Genomic DNA, 21,189 nt, shown 5'->3' on the forward strand with positions numbered 1-21,189 from the left:
CCAGGCAATGCCTCTACCATCTCTGCTTTCTGGATACTCCTATTTCAATCATTTTTCTCTAAGATTTACAGAAAAATTATTGTGCTCCCTTATCTATTTATGCCATTGCTTAATTTTTAAAAGAAGTTACTCAATCTGGGAAAATATTGTCCTTAAATAGAAATTTCTCAAAAGTTTCCATCGAACATCAGTGAGTCTTTAAAAATACGTTAAGTGTGAAACATTTTGGAAGTGCTGCCTAAGTCTTTGCTTTCTCCATGGAAAGGGATCTCTAGTTATTTAAATTTTAAGTAAAACCATAATTATTTTTCTCACAGCTGAGAGAATGATTTAAATATATGCAAATTTTTTCTGAATGTCGATTATATTTTCAGTAAATTACTCTGGTTTGAGGTAGTTTTCTAGATGAGACACAGTTCATTTATAATTTTCAGAGCATGATGTGGAGCCATTTGTTACTTTATTTTTAAAGTTATGGTTTTTTTCTTTATTTTCAGGAAAAAGAAGAAGTAGAGGGAATATCAGTAGGTGCTATACTTTCTGACTACCAGCATATTCGAGTGGAAAATGTGTAAGAAAACATTAATTTGTTAGTTTTAAAAGTGTATGTATTTTAAGAATGTGAATAAGTGAAAAATCAATAATCGTATTCAAATTACAAATAGGTATGGTAGTCTACATGCTCCATGGAACTAAATGTATGTATTTACCTAAGTAACAAAAGTCATGCTTTTCCTTTTTTCTATCCTTATATCTCACAGGAGGAAACAACTTATTTAGTGTAAGGAAAAATAATCTATAATAGAATTGAGACAGATTTTTTAGTGAGAAGTATTCTCTTCATTTTTTTCTTATTTGATTTAGTATATCCTGTTAATCTCTTTTAACTCATCATTTGTAATAAAAATCAAGAGATAATAAAAGGAATACAGTAATATTTTAAAGAAAAAATGTTTACTAAGGAGTCATCTCCTCTTTGGTCCATATAATTCAGTTCTTGTCCAAAAATATTTATCTGATTGAAATACTTACATATAAAGCCATTCAACTTTCAAGGAATATTTAGGATGTTCCTCCCGTCGTCCTAGCCCCTCTCTACTCCCCTAAGGGAGGGAGCACTAGTGAAGCATTTAGTCTGTAGCTGCACGTACCAAAACAGTCAATTCGATTGATCTATTCAAAAATCATGAGGTTAAATGATAATATTGGTTATTTAATGTTGGCCTGGCAAGATACCAGATACCACCTGAATGAATTTACTTTTCATTTTTAATTTATCTAGATAAATACAATATTGTATGGAGATTCTGGGCATAATTATATTAACAAAAAAATTGGACTCCATTATTTTTCCTAAGCACAATTTGACCTACAAATAAGTGATTTTGCTAGTCAAAAGGACAAATAGAATAAGATAATGGCTGTATTTATATAGTATTTTTATATTCTTGATAAAGAAACATTCCTATTTACTATCTCATTTAAAATCTACATATTAATAGATTTGAAAACTTAAGTTTCATTTTTATTTTATTTATTTTCTCTCTAATTGGTGGATTTAGGGCAGTTAAAAAAATACAGAATTTTAAGAGTGAATGAAGGGAAAACAAGGTAAAGCATAGTTAAGTGAAGAGAAATATGATCTTACATTTTAGAGGTGTATCAGAATCTCTGGACGATGAATGATGTTGGTGGAGTGGGGAAGGAGGTCATGTGTATTTTGAGAAACTTTTCCTTACATTCTACCTAGATGTAGATCTACCATTGAGAACAACTGATCTACGGATGGAGATGAATTGCATATCCCTTAAGCCAGACATTAGAAATAATAGTATTGTCATCAAGTTTTAGATCATATTCTCTGAGAATTATTTAGTTTAAAAATTAGTGTTTTTTAGTAAGTTCAAACCCACAGGCTTTAATGGGTAGCCAAACTGGAGATAGGGATGACATCTATTTATGAAAGTTAAAAAGCCAAATAAAAATGTGCTCCTGATTAGGAAGCTGCCTGTTACATATATGTGTATATGTATATGGAAGAAGGGCACGTCATGCCCATGGGTAGAGACTTTCTCAAAACACAATCTCTGGTACACTTCAAAACACGGTTGAACAGATGAACAGACTTTATATTATAAAGCATATCTGCAATTATTTTATCCTTGAAACTTCAAAAGTAATGTTACTGGGAGTCCATTGGTCCACAAACTCAATTTTGAATTAGCCTATGCCCAAATTTTAGTTTGTGTTGTATTATTACTAGTTCTTGCTATCCTCTCACCCAGTGTTTAATGCCTACTCATCAAAACAGCCTCTCTACCTTTTTAAACTAAGATTTATTTTTTTATGGACAAAAAGTTTTTTCTTCCTGTCCTTATCGTAAAATTTGTGGTTGCTCCTTTGAAATTCCTCAAAATCTCTTGACTATAGACTTAAGTAAAATTTTTTAACCTATTTAAGTTGTTTAACAGTTCAAAATATCATGGCTCAAATAAACTTACTCTGTAAATCACTGCTGAATTTGAACTTGTGACATCTATTAAACACTTTACATTCTGAAATTATGTTTGTATTACATGGGTAGTTCACATTTTATTATTTTTGTATTTATTAACTGCTTCAGCATTGCTTTAGATGTTCTGAGACATTTTAAAAGGGAAAATTACATGCAACAATCTCTGCAATGAGGAAGGTTTTGGTTTTTTGAAAGTCAGAGTATATGTAAATTAAAAAATAGTGATATTTTTAAGGCCATGTATGAGTAAATGACCAAACATGGTACATTTAATAAGTATTGGGATCTCTGAGAGAGAGAGAGAGAGAGAGATCAGTATAGGCCAGAGTAGTCGGCCAAGCAGCCTTACAGATGCTAGGGATGATGGATTTTGCTTATAAACCTTATAGACACTGGGTTTTAGAGCTATATTCTTGGTTTGAAATCTGATCTCAGCCAGTTAGTGTATGACTTGGGCAAGTCACTTGGCTTTGACTATCATTTATTGAATACCTATTTTATCCAGGCATTGTACTACATTATCTATATTACCTTTAATTCATTAAACAATTATAGTCCTCTCTGAGAAGGTGACATTTCAGCAAAGGCATGAAGCAAGTGTGAGAACACAACTAGTGTAATAGGCAAGAATGAGCAGACAGCAGTGGTGGGATGGAATGAGAAGAGAGTAAGTAGTAGGAAATAAAGTGCAGGAACTAAACAGGGTGATATCCATGGATTGATGGGGAGCCGAGGAATCCTATGATCTATTTTATGTCTTTTTTTTTTTTTTGAGATGGAGTCTCACTCTGTCGCCCAGGCTGGAGTGCAGTGGCGCAATCTCGGCTCACGGCAAGCTCCGCCTCCCGGGTTCACACCGTTCTCCTGCCTCAGTGTCCCGAGTAGTTGGGACTACAGGCGCCTGCCACCATGCCCGGCTAATTTTTTGTATTTTTAGTAGAGACGGGGTTTCACCGTCTCTACTACGAGCCAGGATGGTCTCGATTTCCTGACCTCGTGATCCACCCATCTCGGCCTCCCAAAGTGCTGGGATTACAGTCGTGAGTCACCGTGCCCGGCCTGTTTTATGTCTTAAAAGGATCACATTGGCTGCTGTGTTGAAAATGGATTTTAGAAGTGTGAGGGTGGAAGCAGGGAAGGAAATTAGGATGTTGACATGAGAGAGAATGGGTGGCTCAAACCAGGTTGTTAGCAGTGGTATTAGTGAGGAATGATCACATTCTGCATTGTGGTAGATTGGATGTGGAATGCGAAGAAAAGGAAAGGATGATTTCATTTCACATCTTTTAATCCTCTTAAGAACTTTGAAAGGAACTGTTTTTGCCCCTATTTATGAACTAGGAAACTAAGCACAAGGACTTAGATTTTACTTGACTTCAAAAGCCATGCAGCTAGAGTACAAAATGAGGTTTTAAATTCAGATGTGTCTTCACTCCAAAACCTGTATTTTTTCTACTTTACCAATAATGGAAAATATCTAGTACAGTGCCTGCAGCATTGTAGTTATTGTTCTTACTATTTTCTTTTTATTGAAATTCTTAAAAAAAAAATTCAAAGTTAGTAGATAAGAATAGTTCACATAACTGTAGTTATTGTTAATTTAATCAATATGTGGCTATTTTATTAGGATAAATTATTTGCCCACTTTACATATGCTTCAAAATTTTGATACCCATGAAAGTTTTAAAAATGAGAGTATACTGGCATTTGTAAACTCTTGTACATAGATTTCTAAACTAAGAGTCTTACTAAAATTAATATTTCTAGTGTGCCTGGAAATTTCATTTTTATCAGTTTATGCATAGACCTTGGAAATTAAATATGTTTATGTTGTATATATAACTTCATTATGCAAAATATGTTTTTAAAAGCATTTTCAATGCTAAAATCCTTGAATGAAGCATTATGTTTCAAATCAAAGTAATTGCTGTGGATCCAAGTATAAAACATTAAGATATCATCTGACTTTCTTTTTCTTTTTCTTTTGTAGGTGTAAAAGGCTTAATCTCCAGCCTTTAGCTTACCTTTGGCAGAGAAACCAGGAAGATTTGCTTAGAGAGATGATATCATCTAACATTCAAGCAATGATCATCAAAGTAGCAGCTTTGGGTATGCAGCCAAACTATCAAGGGAGCTGTTTGTTGCCACATAGATGATCTCAGTTCACTAATAAGTAGTTAAAATGAACTAAGAAAACTGATTTAGAATATAAAAATGTGGAGTCACAGCTGAAGAAATTGAGTAAGCACCTTCCTTGCATAAAGAAAGGGAAGTTTTAAAATGGTCTTTTGACCATTTGCCGAAGTGATTACTAGTAAGGCTTTTTTTTTTTTTTTTAACGTATAACAGGTTCTAAAACTGATATTGTATTATAGTCCTTCAATTTAAGTTCTTTTTCTTTAGGGTTTGGAATTTAGACTTGTAGGAAACAGGAAATACAAGGGTTATTTTTGTTTTGTTTTGAGGTTTTTTGGAAGCTTCTTACAATATGTATTTGACACAAAACATATTTTCCTTGTATTTTTTAACATATTTTGCATAATGCTAAAATAGAAAGATGGTTTTGTTTTTGTTATAAAAAATAAATAGGGTACTGGTTTTTGTTGGGGATGGTGAGAAAATTATGTTTGAGAAAATGTTATCTGATTAGTTAGCATAGACACAGCAGGCGGGTGGTAATCTGATTCAAGTATGGACATTACATATGAACACATTTAATTTATTTGGAATTTCTATAATTATATTCATTTTTGAGAAACCATAGGGTTTGAGCCTAGTCCGTTCATTTCGTGAACCTGTTATAGAAAATGCCCTGAAGCCTGAGAGTTCCCAAAGCCTAAATCATGTACCTCATTTGAGAGTGTTTACCTTGCTGATCTCTGAAATAACAAGGTCTTGAGCTGTAGAAGATTTTATAGATACATTCACTTTTTAAATAAAATTAAGAGAAATAGTACAGACCCCATAATGTTTCTCCCTGGTAAATACCAAGCTACTCTATTCTTGCTGAAGTTGAGGTGTTGTCTTCAGGTGAAGGCTTTATTTAGTGAATCTGTAGTTGATCTCCTTAGCTGTTAAAACGAGAAAGATTGAGTGGTATTATGTTTTTATTTCTGAGAAAAGGTTGCTGAGCAGCTCTCATGATTAACGTTCTCATTATAACTATATTTGTCATATGAATTTATATGTGACTCTGTACAGAGTATTTCCTCTTGCTTTTTCTTTGTTTCTCACTCTCTCTTTGAATTTTCTAAGATTACATAGTTCCATAATGAAGTTCACGTGACATCTCACTGAAAGGTACACATACTATTCCTTTTACTGCCAGATAGATAAAAGACTGGATTAGGACCTAGAGAGACCTCCCTTATTGAAAAGATAGTCAAAGAATTTGACCTTATTGCCATCTTTTAATAGTATATGACCGATATTGTGTGTTTTTTCATTTCTATCTGTGCCTCTCTGTAGGGATTAGAGATGGGGAATTAGCTTTATCAAGCCTTTCGGTAAAATGTAAAAACTGAGCTGATTTGTCTTTGGCATCTCAGTAACGAAAATATAGATCTGATTTTAACATTTACAGCACATGGTTTCTACTGACTGCCTATAGGTGTGCAAAGATGAAAGTTATTCTTTAGAATAATATTAAAGAAAGGTTTATTAAATGGCACCGTACTTCTGAAGACATAGAAACATATAAATGATGCAATATAGGTTGCTAAGCCTTTTTCCTCCCATTTAAAATTGTCAGACAATTTTAAATGGATTTAAGCCAAAAAAAAAAAAAAGGACTTTTTTTGGATTTAAGCAAAAAAAAAAAAAAGAAAGAAAAAATGAGACAATAAGACCTTTCTATGGGGGAGAGGGATTAGTAAAATTTTGTGGACCATTTTTCTATGAAATGGTCTTATAATAGAAAAAGCTCAGTTCTACATGAATGCATACAAATATATTTTTTATAATTATGTTACATAACCTTTATGTCTTGTAGGCATCAATGAACTCATAAAATTTCTGGCTTCCTTGTTTCATTATAATGTTTTAAGGGACTCATCCATATTATTGAATGAAGCAATAGTGTGTTTATTTTATTGTAGTATAGTGTTCCCTTGTGGGAGACTGTAATTTAATTAAATTTAATTAACACCACAATTTAATTATCCATTCTATTATTGATGACATATAGGTAGTATCCAGTTTGGCACTGTGATAAACAGTGCTGCCACAAAGTGGTCATCTTACACATTTTCTGTCCCAGACCTAGAACACGCCTTTTTTTCAGGAAGCCCTGATTTCTTTGAATGTGAAATGATATATGTCTGTATGTGTATATCTAATGACTCATGAGTTCATGATATTTCACAATCAAATTCAAGACAACATAAGGATTATAATAATTCTGTATTCCATCGCTGCCCTCTTTCTTCCACAGTGAATCTTGATTATCAAGGTCACAAGAGATATTACTTATTAGAAAATCCCATAATTTTTGGGAACAAAAAGACCAAATAGCAGATCTATTATCCATTCTTTCCAGTAACTGGAGTAGGCTTTCTGGAAAGAAAGAAGAAAGAACTTCTATAATCTTTCTATAAACATATAATTATAGACCTCATGGCAAAAAACACACAAAGAAACAAAAAAATCACTAATGGTATTTACTAAAGGGGAAGAGTATCTTTGGACTGCTTTTAGCAGGATGTATCTAGTTGCTTAAAAAGCGAGAGAAATGATACAGGAAAAACATGAGACCACTTTTACCTATTACTGGAAAACCTCCTGTTTCTTGAAAGATATGTTTGCAAAGTAACTAAATTGATCACTAGAAAAACTATACTGGTTTAAGGGTTAGTTTATTCAGTTAAATGATGGTGTAGGAACATTGACTATGAAAGGAAATAACGCTAGGACTCTACTTATAAGGTTTCTAGGATTGGGATATAGGAATGAGGTGATGGGGGAGGAGGCAAGTACACAACTATATATCTTTCCCATTTCACTCATTTTTTTTGTTAGTTTTGCCTGATCCAATGGTCCTAGGCCCGAGTTTAAAGTTGCACATACCAAAGGAAAGTGTTGTCAATGCACAAAACACAATATCAATACCATTACATTTGACAGTGCATATTCTTAAAGGCCTTTAGGAGTATGGATAACTTCACTCTGTGTAGGCAAATTAAGGCCTATCCATAAACACAAGCCAAGTGTCTTGTGATTCTTATCTGTCAAATCCTGTAACATCTGCCAAGGAGAAGTGCTAACAAGGCTGCTGTTTTACTGTCCCTGTGGGTTTATAATACAACCGTTGAGCCAGTTAGCCCAATAATGGGTAAAAGGGTGTGGGTCAAAACAGGTAATAGATGGAAATGGGGGGACGTATAAGAGATGGAAAGGTATTTTAAGTGAATTCAAGTTCTGTGGAGAGATGTAACCATGTGGCCTTCCATGGCAGAGCCTCAGAGCTAGAAAATAATAAGGTATTTAGTATCTCTCCTTGGTAAATACCAAGCTACTCTATTCTTGCCGAAGTTGAGTTGTTGTCTTGGATATCTCTCTCAAATTTGATGCTAACCTAACTGATGTTGAGAGAACACTCTGGATGTGTTTTCTGGAGAGAAGGGAAATTGGTGATGTATAGCTCTACTTAATTCCACCTATGGCCTGTAATCCCAGCACTTTGGGAGGCCGAGGCAGGCGGATCACGAGGTCAGGAGATCGAGACCATCCTGGCTAACATGGTGAAACCCCATCTCTACTGAAAATACAAAAAAAATAGCCACACATGGTGGTGGGTGCCTGTAGTCCCAGCTACTCAGGAGGCTGAGACAGGAGAATGGTGTGAACCAAGGAGGCGGAGGTTGCAGTGAGCCGATATCACGCCACTGCACTCCAGCCTGGGCGACAGAGCAAGACTCCGTCTCAAAAAAAAAGAAAAAGATTCCACCTATGTAATCTAGAGGAATAAAGTGGCAGAATGCCCCTTGATGACTCAGTGTAGGAGCAGTTCACTACAGTCACCACTCATTTCTTGGTTTATAGGCTATCCAGTTGTCCCTTGAACAACAAGGTGGTTAGGAGCACCAACCCCCTGCACAGTTAAAAAGCCACTTCAAACTTTTGACACCCCAAAAATTTAACTACTAATAGTCTGCTGTTGACCAGAAGCCTTACCAAAAACATAACAGTCCATTAACACATTTTGCATGTTGTATGTATTACATACTGTATTCTTACAATAAAATAAGCTGGAGAAAAGAAAATGTTACCAAGACAATTATAAGGAAGAGAGGCCAGGCACAGTGGCTCATGCCTGTATTCCCAGGACTTTAGGAGCCCAAGATGAAAGGATCACTTGAATCAGGAGTGTGAGACCAGCCTGGGCAACATAGGGAGACCTATCCCTATAAAAAGTTTAAAAATTAGCTGGGCATGGTGATGTGTGCCTGTAATCCCAGCTACTCAGGAGGCTGAGGTAGGAAAATCGCTTGAGCCTGGGAAGTCAAGGCCTCAATGAGCTGTCTTTGCACCTCTGCACTCCAACCTGGGTGAAGAGCAAGACCCTGTCTCAGGAAAAAAAAAAAAAAAAAGGAAAAAAAACCATGAGTAAGAGAAAATACACTTAAGTACTATACTGTATTTATCAATACTGTAAATTTATGTCATCTGTTTACAAAATGAACCATTGTCTGAAATTGCAGGCAACTACAGCTGCAGATCTCGATCTACAGAACATCAACTTTTTCTTATAATGTCATGACTTTTCTCTGCATCTTGAGAACACATCCAGCATCACTAGTGGCAGTTCGTATGGGTCCCATGGTGTTACTCGAGGTTTACAGTATTTACACTAAACACAATGAAATATATGCAAGAACCACTAGAGATCACTTTTTACTGTGATACACAATTTACTGGAGACAGAAACTGCTCTGCTCATGCGGAGATGATTAGCATCACATAGTATTTTAAGCAGGCACTAGCAACACTTGAGCTCACCGCAATGGCAATGTAAGTTGGCTACAAAATTAATACAGTAGTAACAATAGATAATAATAGTTAATTTTATGCAGTTATGATTTAATGCTGCATCTTTGTTTACCTTTCTCTCACCTGTGAATGATATGTGCGTGTTTTGATAAATTTTAACCTTTTATAATAGATTTGTATGTATTTTATGGTAGTAAATGATAAAATACATGAACATCTACATGTATTTCATGCATTCATGACATACCTTTCTCTTAATTTTTTCAGTATTTCTAGGCTACATGGTTCATATGTTGAGTTTTTTCAAATTGTCACACATCTCTCCAAATATACTTATTGAAAAAAATCCATATATAAGTGGATCCAGGCAGTTCATATTCGTGATGTTCAAGGGTCAACTATTTACCATTCAGATCTCTTTTTTTTTTTTTTGATGATGATGATTTGACTGTTACTAATTAAAGTACATAGATGGAGGATTTGGAACAGTAGGGCTTCTGCACTCCTTGTGGACATAAATCAAGACAATATGTTGCTAAGACATCTACCTAGGAATAGTGGAGAGCAGATTTCTACTGCCTGTTATAGCTTGATTTCCTTCTAATATAGAATATGTGAATGTGAATGGAATTCATTTAAGGGAATTGGAAGACCACCTTGAGGGAGATGGATATGGATGTAATGTAATGAATAAATATTACTAACAACTCCTCTCTGGAGTTACTCAGAGTATGTTTGTGAAAAGCCTGTGACATACCCAAAGAGAGCTGTATTTGATACATAATATACCAAATGACAATCTCATGGGACTTTTTTGTGTGTGTGCAAACTATTTTTCTAAATTGTACAGGTTTTACTAATGTACCATGTTGTTGCTTGATGAGTATTGTCTCTGCTGTATTGATGTTCTGAAGGCATTTTTAGTAATGGTCTTGAGGACCATTACTAATATCATACCAAATCAGACCAAAATAATATTCCTTAAAGCTTGTGATGAAAAGGATTTGCTAATCCAAATAGAGACACTAGAGGGAGCTCTCTTCCAGGAGACTGGCTGCATCTGGAAATGGCCCTAGAGGGAAAAGAAAGCTTTAAATGACTGGACTAATAGGGTATTTAATGGAACATCATATTGGTCCACAGTGCAAGAAGAGGGCTTATACTCTTATGCAGGAAAGACTTTTAAATATTCCAATTGCTGTGGAAGTTGTTGTTTTTAAAAATCCATTGCCAGCAGTTCTAGTAGCCAAGCTAATATTGAAGAAAGATTCTTGAATATTCCAATTGCTATGGAAGTTGTTGTTTTTAAAGATCAATGACCAGCAGTTCTAGTAGCCAAGCTAAGGATGCCCACTTATGGGAACACTATGGTTAGCCTAAATTATGGGACATTGCTGAACAGTGTGGCCTTTATATTTCTTCTCCAATGGCCCAAGTATCACAGATAAAAAGGGAATTTGTCTTTCTCATGCTACACTGATTAGAATTGGAAGGATAAAGGAATGACATTATGTTATCCTGAAGGGAGCTTATTGCATAATGACATCTGGAAGCCAATAACTTTTAAAACCTATACTATGCTATATACAATTATATCCTCAAGCCAAATGGAATTCCAAATTTATTGAACAATAATCTCTAGTCACTAACCTAGTCACTGTGACTATGAATGTGCATTTAAAAAAGTTGTTTTTGTTGGGAAGAAACAGAGAATGGTACTGTGATTCTAATTGACCTCGTGTGCTAATCTGGGCCAGAGTATAGCAGTGAAGGACCTGGAGAACTGTTCTGATGGTCTTGGAACTCTACCTTATTTGTTAGGCTGCCTGATTACTTCTCTTCTTGAAATTATCAGAAAAGATTGAAACTGGGTAAGGCGTCCAATTTGTTTTGAGTCTGATTTGACAAGCTAATATCTTGGTTTAATTCAACTTCATATTTATTTTGTATTACACTATAAAATAAATACCACATTGTATGTGGGGCTGTAGAGAACATATTCTATGTTTCTGCACAGTTAGGACTTTCTGAGCAAATTTTACAGAAACTTGAGACCTAGGCTAAAAGACGAGCTTTAGAACTTAATTTATGACTGAACAGATAAGTGAAAACTCCAGAGAGACTTACCTTTCTAGAGTTACATTTACATTTCAAAGGAAGGGTTGAGACCAGGACCTTGGAGACATCTCTTGGGTTGTAAAGCTGGAGACACTAGTGTTTCCCCTCAGGAAGATTTATTTACATTCCAAAGTGTGAAAGCACATATCCTTCCATTTACTTTTCCAAGGAAACTCTCAGAAGGGAAGGGGCAACAGCTGCCTTTTTTTTCCTAAATCAGTACTCGGATTTATTTTTCCAGACCCCTTGCCTATGGTAGATGAAATTACTTGCAAGATTATATCTCTTTCTCATCACCTTGCTCCTGGAGTAAGAGCTGAGGCAGAGAAAAGTCACAACAGTATTATTTACTTACTCTTTGTAATAAAAATAATGTGTTCTGCTCCAGGGAACTCTTGTTGGGACTCAGCATTCCAGTAGATATAGATATTATATTAAAATGTTAACAATATATGAGACCATTTCAGAATAACAATGCTAATGCCACTACTGATGGTATAATTTCTGAGAACAGGTAAAAATAATTTTTTGTATGTGCTTTTCTGAATGTCCCCTCTCATTTTTAAGAGATCTTTTTATCTGTATTGTCTGAGCATATAGCTACTATGACTATACATTCCTTATGTTTAAGTTTTATGGAAATGTAATTAATACACTATGCACGTCACCCACTTAAAATGTACAATTCAATTTTTTTAGTGTATTCACAGGTTGTGCAATCATCACCACGGTCTAGTTTTAGAATTTGTGTTCCCCAAAAAGGAATCCCATGCTCATTAGTAATCATTCTCAAGTTACCTCCAACCCCTGCCCCACTGCTCCCAGTTTTAAGCACCATGAAGACTTTGTGGCTTCATATCTTTATAGATTTCCCTATTCTGGATAGTTCATATAATTGGAATCCTACAATATGTGGTCACTGTGACTGGCTTCTTTTACTTAGAATAATGTTTTCAAGAATCATCCAAATTATAGCATATATAATTGAGTTCTTTTTGTTGCCATATAATATTCTGTTACAAAGATATACCACGTTTTATTTAGCCATTCATCAGTCCATGGACATTTGAGTCATTTCCGTTTTTTGTTTATTATGAATAATGCTTCTATGAACATTTGTGTACAAGTTTTTCTTTGGACCTATGTATTCATTTCTCTTGGGTATATACCTAGGAGTGGAATTTATGTGTCATATGATAATTCTATTTAACATTTTGAGCAACCACCAAACTGATTTCTAAAGTGGCTGTACCACTTTAGATTCCTACTAGCAATGAATGAGGGTTCCAGGTTTTCACGTCCTAGCCAACAGTTAATTATTTTCTGTCTTGCTTATAGCTATCCTGGTGAATGTAAAGTTGTATCTCATTGTGGTTTTATTTCGCATTTCTCTAACGGCTAATGATGTTGACCATCTTCTCATGCATTTATTGACCCTTTGTATATCTTCTTTAGAGAAATGTCAATTAAAATCCTTTGCCTATATTTTAATTGAGTTGTTTGTCTTTAGTGCATTGTAGGTTTTCTTTAATATATATTCTGAGTATAAGTCTCTTATCAAATGTGTGATTTTAAATATTTTCTCCCATTTTTGGGGGTTTTCTCTTTACTTCTGGGTGGTGTCCTTTGAAGCATAAACATTTTTGGTTTTGACGTAGTCCAATTTATCATTTTTTGTTTTGATTACATGTTCTTTTGATGTATTTCTAAGAAATCATTGCCTAACTTGATGTTATGAGATTTACTCCTATGTTTTCTTCTAAGAGTTTTATACTTTTAGCTCTTACATTTAGGCATGTGATTTCCTGGTTCTGTCCTTCTCCCACTCTGTGTGTGTGTGTGTGTGTGTGTGTGTGTGTGTATACACACACACACACATATGAGCTAATCTTTTTTTTATTATACTTTAAGTTCTGGGATACACGTGCAGAACATGCAGGTTTATTAAATAGGTATACATGTGCCGTGGTGGTTTGCTGCACCCATCAACCCATCATCTACATTAGATATTTCTCCTAATGCTATCCCTCCCCTAGTCCCCCACCCCCCAGCAGGGCCTGGTGTATGATGTTCCCCTCCCTGTATCCAAGTGTTCTCATTGTTCAACTCCCACTTACGAGTGAGAACATGTGGTATTTGATTTTCTGTTGCTGTGTTAGTTTGCTGAGAATGATGGTTTCCAGCTTCATCCATGTCCCTGCAAAGGACATGAAGTCATCCTTTTTTATGGCTGCATAGTACTCCATGCTGTATATGTGCCACATTTTCTTTATCCAGTCTATCTTTGATGGACATTTGGATTGATTGCAAGTCTTTGTTATTGTGAATAGTGCTGCAATAAACATACATGTGCATGTGTCTTTATAGTAGAATGATTTATAATCCTTTGGCTATATACCTAGTAATGGGATTGCTGGGTCAAATGGTATTTCTGGTTCTAGATCCTTGCAGAATTGCCACATTGTCTTCCACCATGGTTGAACTAATTTACACTCCCACCAACAGTGTAAAAGTGTTCCTATTTCTCCATATCCTCTCCAGCAACTGTTGATTCCTGGCTTTTTAATGATCACCATTCTAACTGGCATGAGATGGCATCTCATTGTGGTTTTGATTTGCATTTCTCTAATGACCAGTGATGATGAGCTTTTTTTCATGTTTGTTGGCCGCATCAATGTCTTCTTTTGAGAAGTGTCTGTTCATATCCTTCACCCACTTTTTGATTGGGTTGTTTGTTTTTTTCTTGTAAATTTGTTTAAGTTCCTTGTAGATTCTGGATATTTGTCCTTTGTCAGATGGATAGATTGCAAAAATTTTCTCCCATTCTGTAGGTTGCCTGTTTGCTCTGATAATAGTTTCTTTTGCTGTGCAGAAGCTCTTTAGTTTAATTAGATCCCATTTGTCAATCTTGGCTTTTGTTGCCATTGCTTTTGGTGCATAAGGCACATATTCCTAGTGGCTCCTCCCCATTCTCCCGTGCGCATACAGACCCCCAGTCTGTTGCAGGCATGCCCAGGCAAGACCCTGTGCGGGTTCCCTTACCTGCCTCCTGCCTCTATCATTCCCCCCTCTAAAGAAGGACATACAACTGCCATTAGGATAAGGATAGAGATAAGGATAAAGACTGATCTTCACTGCATACTGCTGACGAGGGGTACTGTTTGGGGAAGATGGAATCAGATCTCCCTCAGAGGCCTATCTAAGGTTCCCCGGTTAAAGGGGGCCATTGTTTGAGGCTCCAGTTGCATGACTGGAGTTTGATGGCCTGAAGGCAAGAGGAGATAAACCTGGTTATTAGAAAACGTGTCAAAACGGAACAAAAAGGGGTGGGTAAGGACAGTTTTTAAATCCCAAGGCTGTTGACATGCCTAGATAACTGGTGGCTATAGTCAGGGTTGCTAAGATTTGGGTGCATGGGGCTTGGCTTTAGTTAGCCCTCTTTGTCCTATTTTCCCAAAAAGGAAACCTCCAGGTTATGGGCACCCTATTTACTCCCATCACCTGGCAGGATTTTCAGGATAATTGCTCAGAATTAAAATGTTGAACCAGATTTTTACATCACCCATCCCTTTTGTTCGTTCTGAGCTGCAGCCAGAGATTGCTGGTTGGTTCACAGGAATAAGCAGTGTAAGCCTAAAATGTAGTTAATAACTTAAAAAACAACTAATGAGTCTGGAATTTAATGATAAATGTATAAATTTTGAAACATAATTTCTCTCCAGTCCTCATTTTTGTTAAAAACAAAGCATAATAGGACTGAGTTGTTTGCAAAATAACTTTAGTCTCCTACTTGGCCCGATTATTTGTGTAATGTGGAGCAAGAATAATTATTTCTACATGGGCTTTTTAAATTGGATTTGATGGAACTCTATTCCACAAGGAATCTCAGATAGGACTTTTTTTTTCCTTTTTTAAAGCCAAGCCCCACCATGGGTTTGTACACTCTAATGACTGTGAGTTGGGTGAACTCCTCTCTTCTTGAGGTCCCAAGAACATGGGGCTCCTGGACCTGTTAGAAAGTGACATTCTTTACTCACCACAGGTTAGGAACTTTGTCCAGGGACTATGTAGACAGGGTATCTACTATAGACAGTTTTCCCAAGCGGTTTTTATTGGATCTGCAAGTTGAGCTTGATTCCTTAAAAGGAAGCATACCCTTCCAGTCAAAGCCTTGATGAAACAACCAGTTTCTCCAATTGCATCCTGTTGCAAGAGAAAATGGATTCTTATTGCACTGATGCAAATAACCATATTTTCATAAGTTAAGAATGCTGACAGTTTCCAAATACTAGAGAAGCCAGGCAGAGAGAAACAAATATGCTCCAAATTTTGTTCACAAGAGTATACCCCACTCTATTAAAGGCTATAAATAGCTCAAAATAAGTTGCCTTGATTCTGAAAAACAAAATAAGTATCAGCAATGTTTTAAAGAAAAGTTTAAAAAGCTTACTCAGTTTTTCATTAGTTCAGTCCATTCCATTAACTCTTGTTCTGTTTGATATTCATCAACATTTCAGCTATTAATATCAACCCTAATTTTCTAATGAAATCTTATAGACAATTCTATCCAATCTTAACCAGTTTGACCATGAGGTGAGATCTTTATAAACCTTTTATAACTCTTTATAAATTTTGCTAAAAAGCAGATTAGTGCCTTAGGAAAACCTTGTTGTGCTTTTATTTCAATGCTCAATTTACAGAAAAACCATATAATACCCTTTTGAATCTAGTCAGTGTTCACACACAGAATTTCTTTTGGAAGATTAATTTTTAGAAACCTTCCACAACTTGTTTAAACCTTTGGCTTTATCTTACCTAATTTAAAATAATCCTATAAACCTAGGTAAAAAAATTACATTTTGATGGCATTTGCATTTACCAGTAAACTCCAAGGCTGTTTCCATTTCTCAAAGACTAAAGTCACATGAACTAAAAGGGGTACCACACTTTTTATCTTCCCTTTTAAAGATATTTGATCTAGGTGCTTATTTTCCTTTAGGCCAATTAATAAGAGCTCTCTTTTTGTAGACATCACACACAACACATATATAACCACACAGACAAACAGAAGCAGATCCAGTAGTTATAGGAGTTTCTGTTTGCCAATCTCCTAACTGGGTTATTGGCCTCCAAATGGGGCCCTTTAAGAGTAGGGCTAGGAAAGCATGCAATTTCTAGGGCCTAACAAACAGGTATAGCTGGAAGACAAAAACAAATTTTGAGAAAGATTCATCCACCTCTAATTCCTGGGGCTCCATGAGGAAAACGGAGGCTTCTCCCAAAATGGAATCCATGGCACCTTTTCTGTTTTTCCCAAGGAATCACAGGCCATTGCTTCAACCTGGGACGTGGAGGTTGCAGTAGGCTGAGATCGCACCACTGCACTCCAGCCTGGACGAAAGAGAGAGACTCCATCTCAAAAAAAAAAAGAAATTATCTTAGGGCCTCTCATGTGTGCATTAAGGGTGGCAAGACAAAATGGAGAAAAAGAATTCAGTCGGCCGGGCGTGGTGGCTCACGCTTGTAATCCCAGCACTTTGGGAGGCCGAGGCGGGCGGATCACGAGGTCAGGAGATTGAGACCACGGTGAAACCCCGTCTCTACTAAAAAAATACAAAAAATTAGCCGGGCGTGGTGGCGGGCGCCTGTAGTCACAGCTACTCGGAGAGGCTGAGGCAGGAGAATGGCGTGAACCCGGGAGGCGGAGCTTGCAGTGAGCCGAGATCGCGCCACTGCACTCCAGCCTGGGCGGCAGAGCGAGACTCCGCCTCAAAAAAAAAAAAAAAAAAAAAAGAATTCAGTCAACTGAGAAAAAAACTTTTTCCAGAAAAACAAGATACAAGAAGAGAAAAATATAAAGGCCTTTAAATATACCTATGAATTGGGTATCCATTTTTAATTTAGCTCAGTGCTGTTTATGAAAATCCATTTAAATCCCTTATTATCCAACTTTAACCATGCCAAGTGGCCAGTATTTTGGCTTTCAAACTTTACCAAGGTAACCTCCCAGGGACTCAGAGGAAGGAAAATTCAAGGTGATTTGTGGAGGGGAAGAGAATCAACAAATGGTAAAGGTCATGCAAATATCAAACCAGAAAGGACTCATTCCCTAAGCCAGGACTGAACCTAGGCTGCCATTGTAAAATGGCAGAGGCTAGAACAAAGCACTGCCACATGGTTACAGGTCATGCTTCCAAGGACATAAAACAAGATAGAGGCCTACAGCAAAGTTTGCCACTGACTGGTTTGCTGGCCTGGGTTGAACAACAGGCCTGTGGAGTACTGGGCCTGTATCCCATCCTAAGGTACCCTTCTTTCTGACAGAACCATGCAGAGTGACATGCAAAGCACACCAGTTTGGCTATAGTTTAAGACCAGCCTCACAAATCCTTTTTCATAATTAAAACTTTACGGAGAATATAAACAGCGATCCTTACCATTCCCTTTACCGGTTTGCACCAGGAGAGGGAGGCCAAAAGCCCAACTGGTAAAAAAAAAAAAAACAAAAAAAAAGTCTACTCTTTTGCCTGCATGTCAGGCTTCCGGGTTCCCTTCTTCCAAGCTCAGTCCCAAGCCAACCAGTTTAAGGTTTGGGAAATTAACTTTTCCCAGTTTGGAGCATACATCCAAGAGGACTGTCCTGTAGGGGGACCCAATTACTCATCTGTGAAGAAAGGACAGAGGAGGAAAAAGGAAAAAGAAGACATTTTTTTCAAAGGAGCCCCAGGACTCAGGATGCATTCAAAAGAGGTTCACAATGAAGATGAATGGCTACTCATCTAGAAAGAGGGGAGCGAGGTGTTCCTGGTTCCATTTTCTTCCTAGTGAATACCATGGATATGTAAGGGAGAGAAAGTGAGGCATCCCTCTTTCTTTCGTCTGAATATCCCTGAGGCCCAGCAACTGTGACAGGGTGCCACCATGGGCGTCAAAGTGGCTTTTACCCATGTAAACATGGGTGCCTAGGGGGTGGGATTATCCACTGTTACCCACATACACCCTGTCTCCCCTGCTGTTAGTAGCCTTCGAGCTCCGAAACTTGGAATTGAGTTTGGGACAAAAATGTGTCTCGGGGGCTGCATGGACTCCTTATCATAAGCCAAATGCTAAGGAGAAGTTGTGGAATTGAGTCCTCCAAGGGAGAGAAAAGGGTGTCCTGGCCTAGTAAAATGTCCTCTAAAAGGGGGAGAAAAAAAAAGCCTCTTGCATAAACGTTAACTCCTGACCTGGTGGAGAAAAGAAAAAAAAAACTTAAATGCAGGGCTGTGTTAACTGAGACAGGATGGAGAAAAACAAAAAAAAACTTAAATGCAAAGCTGTATTCACTGCTGACAGCGTGGAGGAAAGAAAAAGATGCCTGAGCAAGAAACCTCTTATTCTTATGCAAATGGATTTCTCCAACAGGACAGAAACTTTTTCTTTTAAAAGAGATGGAATCTTTTCTGTCACCCAGGCTGGAGTGCAGTGACGAACAGGGAGAGAACCTTTTTTTTCTTTGAGACGGAGTCTCACTTTGTCACCCAGGCTGGAGCACAGTGGCGCCATCTCGGCTTACTGCAAGCTCCGCCTCCCTGGTTCATGCCATTCTCCTGCCTCAGCCTCCCGAGTAGCTGGGACTACAGGCGCCCACCACGACGCCCGGCTAATTGTTTGTATTTTTAGTAGAGACAGGGTTTCACCATGTTAGCCAAGATGGTCTTGATCTCCTGACCTTGTGATCAGCCCACCTTGGCCTCCCAAAGTGCTGGGATTACAGGCGTGAGCCACCGCGCCCGGCAGGAGAGAAGTTTTCAATTGCTGTCAGACCGAGCTAGACCTCTCGGCCAGGGAGTGAGGAGACTCCATGGAGGTGTCTCAAGGTATGCTGCCCAGCTGGATGTGCAGGGCCTCTGGCCCCTGAGACTGCCCTGGGGCCAGGGCAGCAAGCTATGGCCATATGTGCACCTACAGCCATTGGGGTGGAGGTGGACCACTGCTATAGTAAAAGAAAAGATAGGTGCCATTATGGTCCCCCAAAAAAGAAGGAAAATGCCATAGAAAAGGCTGGTTTGGACCAAGGCTGACATTCCCAAACCCCGAGAGCAACGGAAGGGACCACAGTTTCCTCTACCGTCAGAAGACGTGCACGGACAAGAAGGCTCAGAAACAAAAGGAAAAGAGATTTTTTGGTCCACATTTTACTCACCCCTCCTCATGTCCCCGTATGGACCACCAAAATGATGCAAGATTTTTTGCTCCTTAGTTCAGCTAAAATCTGAGTTCTTGTCTCACAACCAAGAAAAATTAGGCATACAGACACAAGGAAGGGTGAGGAGGACAGATTTATTAGGCAAAAAGAATGCTCTCAGAAAAGAAAGAGGGGGTCCTGCCAACATGCACCCACGTCACAGATTGAATACCAGGCCACCACACATGAGCTGAAGGGCCCTGACTCCTCCTGCTGCATAAGGCATGAATTCCTGGTGGCTCCACCCCATTCTCCCAGTGCTCATGCAGACCCCCAGTCTGTTGCAGGCATGCCCAGGCAAGACCCTGTGCAGTTTCCCTTTTCTGCCTCCTGCATCTATCGATTACAGCTCAACGTTTGCCTTTTTTGAACCCAGTTTGAACAGTTGTCTACATTTGATTGTCCAAAACTCAATAATTGTCACAAGTGTAGGCTATGGTGCGTCTACACCTCTGCTTGTTACATTTCACGATGTACAGAGAAACCTTTAGGTTAAACTTAAAATATGTAAGGAGGCAGCTTTAGGCTAAACTTGATTTAATGTTATGCACCACCCAGGTGTATTTTTGTGGGAGGGTCATGTAGATAATCGACCATTCTACTGGGGAAGGAAGTTTTTTACTTTATTTCTAACAATACATTACTTAATTCACCAAAACTCATTAGTGACCAGGCACAATGGGTCACACCTGTAATTCCAGTTCTTTGGGAGGCTCAGGTGGGCAAATGGCCTGAGCTTAGGAGTTCAAGATCAGCTTGGGCAACATGGTGAAACCTTGTCTGTACAAAAAAAAAAAAAAAAAAAATTAGCTGGGCATGGTGGCATATACCTGTAGTCCCACCTACTTGGGAGGCTGCGGTTGGAGGATCACTTGAGCCTGGGAGCCGGAGGTTGCAGTGAGCCGAGATCACGCCACAGCACTCCAGCCTGGGCGACAGAGTGAGACTCTGTCTCAAAAAGAAAACAAAACAAACAAACAAAAAACCTTAGTAGTAATTTATGTTTCTTAATTATATCTTTTTTCATCTTTATTGCTTTGAATTTTGTTTTGATATTAATGATAGGACCACTGCAACCTTTCTTTACATTTGCCTGATACATTGTTGCCTGTTCTTTCATTTTAACTTTTCTATGTGTGTGTGTGTGCATATACTTTTAGATGGGTTTTATAATTGGTGTAACATTGGATTTTATTATTGACCCAATCTTTGTCTTAAAAAGTTTAACCTACTGTTTTTACTGATATAATCAATTAATTATTTCTTAATTTTTCTACTTATTTTATTCATTTTATGTCATCAATTTTTTGTTTACTGCTTTTCCCTTTATTTTCTACCTTTT

The 21,189-nt window shown here is 37.5% G+C and overlaps 1 protein-coding gene across 3 annotated transcripts in view; it reads left to right on the forward strand.

The window, feature by feature from the left end:
• The window catches only part of DPH6 (diphthamine biosynthesis 6), a 227,167-nt gene that overhangs the window by 90,714 nt on the left and 115,264 nt on the right, over positions 1 to 21,189 (forward strand). For all 3 annotated transcript variants that reach the window (XM_058427422.1, XM_032174310.2, XM_032174309.2), the window contains exons 4-5: positions 498 to 571; positions 4,506 to 4,624. In XM_058427422.1, the coding sequence (XP_058283405.1) occupies positions 498 to 571; positions 4,506 to 4,624 (193 nt within the window). The remainder of the gene's footprint in view (positions 1 to 497; positions 572 to 4,505; positions 4,625 to 21,189) is intronic.

This window comes from Hylobates moloch, unplaced genomic scaffold (genome assembly GCF_009828535.3).
Source record: "Hylobates moloch isolate HMO894 unplaced genomic scaffold, HMol_V3 SCAFFOLD_14, whole genome shotgun sequence".
NCBI classification, from domain to species: Eukaryota; Metazoa; Chordata; class Mammalia; order Primates; family Hylobatidae; genus Hylobates; species Hylobates moloch.